The 6,000-nt window shown below is 40.4% G+C and overlaps 1 protein-coding gene across 1 annotated transcript in view; it reads right to left on the bottom strand.

Annotated features, from left to right (window-relative positions):
- Positions 1-522: 522 nt before the first annotated feature.
- Positions 523-6,000, bottom strand: part of LOC139726861 (U2 snRNP-associated SURP motif-containing protein-like) — a 28,257-nt gene continuing 22,779 nt past the window's right edge. The window contains exons 17-22 of the mRNA XM_071637855.1: positions 5,367-5,502; positions 4,643-4,809; positions 3,758-3,885; positions 2,740-2,866; positions 1,716-1,826; positions 523-1,320 (exon numbers count right to left, since the gene is read on the bottom strand). Coding sequence (XP_071493956.1) covers positions 775-1,320; positions 1,716-1,826; positions 2,740-2,866; positions 3,758-3,885; positions 4,643-4,809; positions 5,367-5,502 — 1,215 coding nt within the window. The 3' untranslated portion in view covers positions 523-774. The remainder of the gene's footprint in view (positions 1,321-1,715; positions 1,827-2,739; positions 2,867-3,757; positions 3,886-4,642; positions 4,810-5,366; positions 5,503-6,000) is intronic.

Here is a 6,000-nt window from a genome sequence, read left to right as displayed (position 1 = left end):
AAATGCATGTCTCTCTAGTTAGTATCCACTGATGCTAGGAAGAGAACAGTCATGCAGATAAACTATATCAAAGGACAACAAACGTTTTCACAAACCGGACCTGAACCCAGAGCCACAGGTGAAGAGCCCTGTCTTGATACCCGACATACGAGAGCAGGAAATGGATGGTTTAAGAACAGAAAAGCCTGGAAAAAAAAAGTATTTCTTTAATTTCTTAAATGGGGGGGGGGGGCACATTGCCCCTGAAGGGCATGCACTTTGACGGAAAAAACAACAAACAAACACATACTCCATGTCAAAATGAATTAAATTTTCAATCATTAGAGAAATTGCAATATGTAGTATTTATCAATGTCTTGGTGTGGTATTCTCCAGGGTAATATTCTTCTCCAAGATCTGAGAAATTATGTGTAATTTGGCCAGTTGAAAAGAACTTAAGACAGAAGTAAAATATGGTGAACTGTAGAAACAAAAAATCCCAACCCAACAATAAACACTTGGGCAAAGCCTATCCTGGAAAGGGTTATAGTCATAAGTACTTCCAATTTATGTCATTCTCACTCTTGTTCTGAAGTTGTAAAACATTACTTTCTTCATTCAAAGACAACATATAAACAACAGAATTCCACTTGTAGAAAAAGATGCTTAACAATGGCATTAATATACTCTGGTTAATTTGATCAATTCCATGTGAAGTTCATCAAGTCAATTCCTAATGTCTATGATGAAAAATGTATCGGAATGCACAATTCACTAAATGTCACAATGTCAGCATCAGTGCTTGCTCTTCTTTTTGTGAGAACTTGATCTCCTGTGAGGTGACCTCGATCGCGACCTCTGTGACCTTCGACTTGACCCCGATGGGGATGATCTTCTGTGAGGTGATCGGGAGCGTGATCTTGACCGGCGCGACTTCTTGGGTGACCGCGACCTATGACGGGGAGTGGAGCGTTTGGGAGAGCGAGAGCCGGAGCGGTGCGACCTGCTCGAGGGGGAGTCCAGGTATTCTTTGAGAGCCGACAGCGAGTCCGGCGACACCTTGCGGCTGCCGCTGCGCCGACTAGACGCAGACGGTGATCGCGACCGATTGCGCTTGCCGGAGCTGCTGCTCATGGGGCTACTGGACCGGCTGCGCGTCCGCCGCCGTTTACGCTCCCTGTCACGCCGCGAAGGTGTCTCTATCTCCTCCTCCTCCGTGCTATCTTCTTCTTTGGCAAACCTTTCCCGCTCTCTTTCCCTCGCTCGCTCAAACTCTTTTAGACGGTCTCTCTCCCTGTCCTTTGACTTGGACTTCTGTCTCTCTCCTTCTCTGTCCTTTTCCTGTATTACATGAAACAAAACAAACAGAAGGAAACAAATATAAAATCTGTTACATGATCACTTGAGGAATTTAGGATCAAGCTGCTCTTCCACATGTAAACATTACAGTCGCGGAAAGCATTGTGCTTGATTTGTGAACAAGCAATCAGAGACAAAATTCACACACACGCACAAAAAGGGCCTGATAAAATAAAGAACGAAGTACATAGCAAAGAAAAAACAAAACAAAATGAAACACAATTATCATCAGAGACTCCATTCATATAAATCATACTAGACAAACTGAACATTAGGCATGTTTTGCTTTTTCCTCTGCCAGAATTTTCATGAAGCCTGCATTGATGCTAGTTAGTTTGAAAAAAAAAAACACTTCCATCTTGTAATAGAAGACTGACCTTTTGGAGAAGTTTCTGCCTGTATTTCTCCACTTGAGCCTGAAGTGTCATGTCTCGCTTGCGACTCCTCCTACCAGCCTCAAGGTCATCCTGGAACTTCATCACTTTCACCTGTAGAGAGGGGGGAAAGGTAATAAGTGGAAGTCAGTCACATGGTCTGACAGATTGGATTTGAAAGGAATCTCTAGACAATGACAACAGCAGTGACAGCAGCAGCAGCAGCCTCAAGAAACATGCTCCTAAATCGAACAACCTTGCTGAGATTTTGATTGTCATGGAGTTCCTCCTTTTGATTCAAAAGGTAATAACTGGAAGTCAGCCACATAATCCAACAGATTGAACACTTCTCTTTTTTTCCGTGCCCGGTTAGAGAAACGATATGAGATTTTCAAACTTTCAAAAAGAAATGAATCGACAGAAAAGGTAACTTTAGGAGTATTGCCATGACTGAGCCTACTTTCCTCTGCATCACAAAAAATAACAATGGGTCCCGCAGAATTTAAAATGTGCTTCACTTGAAATATAGTCTGTTCAAAAAGTGGTGAGGGAGGAGGATATATGGAAACTGCTGAGTTAGGGATGGTACATTATTGGTAGAGATGAAAACTTAGCTTTGAACTTTTTGCAAGATACCAAGAAAACACTTATGAAATAGTACAGAGCATACCATTTTAAGAGGAATTCAAAGTTTATTTGATGAAAATTGGGTTTGGAATGACTGAAACATCCAAAAACAAAGTAAAACAAAGCGATTATAATCAAGGTGGGTCCCACACTTCATTAGAATTGTTCTGTTTTGGATATCTCAGCCATTTCAAAACCAATTTTCATCAAATAAACGTTAAATTCCTCATGGAATTACATGCTCTTTCATATTTCATAAGAGGTTTCTCATTATGCCACCAAAAAATGTTAGTAACCTGAAATTAGGTCTCAACCAAAACTTTACGATCCCTTTAAAGAGGTGGTCAGAGAGAGAGAGTTCGAGCCTAATGCATTATATTGCCTCGGAGTGCAAAGTTACCTCAATCTCCCTGAGTTTTGCTCTTCTCTCTTCCGTCATCTCCGAAGATTTGAAGAAATCAGCTGCACTTGATCCCTGGAGTGTGTCTTCATCTTCATCATTGTCCTCCCTCTCTTCATTCTCATCGCTATGGCAACAAAGGAATAATAATAATAATGATAATAATAATAACAACAACAAAAACAATAGCAGCAGCAATACAATTTCACCAGCACTTATATAGCACACAACACACAGTATATGTCCCTATGCATTCAAGATGAGGATAAACTATACAAAAATATGCGATATTGCAATTACAATGGTAATGAATTTCATGTTTATTTACACTGTAAAAAAAAAAATATATATATATATTTTCAAGGCAGACTGGAATTTATCAATATTGGCAAATTGTCCACTCTGGGGAGAACATCTTTTAAAGGTTGAGGCATTATAAGCAAGTATTTGTTCTCCATAATATTTCAATGTAGTAACAATGACATTAAACACTATCACTCAAAGCAAAGAAATTAGACACTGCACATCTCTTTGTATTTAAGGAAATTTTCACTACACATCTCTAGACATAGGATAAATCAAAATTACTACTTTATTTCTTAGCATTTCTTAATCCACTCTTCTTGGGAATTTTTTTTTTTTTCAAAAGCATCTTGGTGGTGCACTGAAATATTCATAGAATAACACAAAATATTGCATAATCTGCTTCTGTAGATTCCTACTAACACTTAAAATATTAACTGTCAATATGTAGTAATGTTCTTGTAACAGCAAAAGCAGAGGTATTGTATGAATGATTTAACAACATTTTCTCATCCTGCTGTATTATCCTGAATCATAAAGCAGGGCTCCACACTAACTTTTATTTTTGGTGGCCCAAAGGCAAACATCCGACCCTTTTTAGTGGCCCGATCAGGCCACCAAATTCATCATTTCTGAAATTTTGGTGGCCCCGGGCCACGGGGCCACCATTAAGTGTCGAGCCCTGCATAAAGGCACGGTTTCCATGGCGACTCACTCCTCGTTCTGTTCCTCAACCTCCTTCTCTGACTCCTCATCCTTATCGAGTGTCTCCCACTTTGATGTGGTCATGGCCTGAGCCTCTAGCAGGGAAGAATCCACCGTTTCCCACTTTGATGGAGCAACCTGCTTGGAGGAAACAAAAGTGATACTCTTTCATCGGTCTGATATAAAACCAAAATTAGACCGAGACTTACTGAGGTTTGTACAGTGGACTCCTGCTACAATGAAGTCTTCGGGACTGGCAGTTTTCTTGCGTTAAATTGAAAACTTGTTATAACCGAACAAATAAACAATAAAAATACATAGAGTGGATAATGTTGCAGACTGAATTTTCACTTTGTTGTAACCGGAATTTCGTTATGACCATGTTTATTATAACAGGAGTGCACTGTACTTCTTAAGATCTGTTACACCACAAATTTGGCATGATGAGTTTGATGCGTGACGTCAAGTAAGATGTCCTAGACTCACATGGACAGAATGAAGTGAACAAAACACATATTTCTAATGATGAGATGGTATCACATTAAGTGAAACATGCAAAATATTTGCACTACAATATATTCCATTATTTTTCAAAGCTCTTGCTCTTGTGCAATTTTAAGTCCTAAGTCCTTCAAAAAAAAAAAAAAAAAGATGCTATGGCAATAACAAAGTGTAAGTATAACAAGCTGAGAGTCTATATAAATTGGACAACTAAATGGTATTTGTGCTATAATTTTGATCATCCCCACATGGACACCATCTAAACATACCATCATCATTCCATACAACAGGTGTGGATGTAGAGGGGGATACACAGTAGAGGAAAAGAGGACAAATGTTAGTTCTACGTGGGCGAATGCTAAGCCAGGTTTGTCTGGAATCTGAGCTGGCTGACCTTGAAGCCTTTGCCGTCCTCGCGGCCAGTCTTTAGTCCAGCACTGCCGGACAGCGATGACTGGTCATCATCGTCCTCCAGGGGGGCTCCATCGATGGGGGCTCCATCGATGGGGTCTCCATCCATTGGCATACCGTCCAGATCTTCTCCTGCATCGTCACCTGGAACTGCACGGCAAGGACAAAATGTTGTGAACTTCAGAGGTTTTCCATAAAATCTTCAGGCTGAATCTTGTCTTAAACTCACTGAAATTACCATTTTAAGATGTTGTTTGTTTGTTTGTTTTTAATAACGGTATCAATTCTTTCCAGATGATTCTGCAGTTGTGGAACATGAACAACTCTGACAGAGTTCCTTCTGGAGCTTACAAAGGAGTTGCCCTAACTTGCAAAATGCTACATTGACATTGAGACATTCTAGCATATCAAATGTGTCAACTGAGCTACAAATTAGTTTCAACTTCTGAAATCCTCATCGACATATATATGTATAGAACAATCCGTCTCCTTTACAATCGACTCCATATCATCACATTTGTTTCACAACACAAAGATTCTCTGTGAGTGCATTCAACTGTCCATTTATCATCATTCTGAGCTTATGAGAGATTAGTAATCATGTTACCTTCTTACATGCTCTCAAGAGTGAGATAACAATGTTGTCAAGAGCAAAACTGTTAATAAGAGACCCTGCCCCACCTCACATGCAAAGCATCATCACTTACGAGGGGCTCCATCAATATCCTGGAGTTCCTCAAGAGGAACCCCATCGATGTCCACTCGGGCCTCTCGCTCCTTCTTGGCCTCCGATTTCTCTTCAGCATCTTCAAATGGGATGCCATCCAGATCCTCCTCCTCCACCTGTTGTCATGGAGACAAGGGATGTTGTGGAAAGGTGAAACTTACACTATATCTCACACGACAGAAGTTCAGGAGCCACTTTACCCTCGACAGCTTGAACACACACTCTGCACACCACAGTGTCGGTGCCTCCTACACAGCTAGGCTTACGAGTGTGCAATGCAATGGTATTCCAGTCATTCAAAGCTTTAATTTTGGCCACTTGTGGACACTTTTATTAACATCCTGTCTACGCACAGGGACAAATCAAGGAAATCATGATGGAGTGATGAAATAGGCAAAGATTTGCTCTTGAATTTAGCAATTACTGATGACAAATTGTGAATAAAGCACATTCTGAGTTATATTTGATGTTCTATGGGATATCTTGATGTACAAAGTCTTGGAATCGCAGAAGCAGCAGAAAAACCTAAACCAGATAAAGATGAGCAAATACACGCTTCACAAAGCCTTGCCTATGGGTCCCACGTTTTCTTACGACAAACCACACGCTTACAT

This window comes from Diadema antillarum, unplaced genomic scaffold (genome assembly GCF_040938485.1).
Source record: "Diadema antillarum isolate AM-2024a unplaced genomic scaffold, OU_Dant_1.0 seq00000102_RagTag, whole genome shotgun sequence".
In the NCBI taxonomy this organism is placed as follows: domain Eukaryota; kingdom Metazoa; phylum Echinodermata; class Echinoidea; order Diadematoida; family Diadematidae; genus Diadema; species Diadema antillarum.
This window is presented reverse-complemented; position numbering and strand designations above follow the sequence as displayed.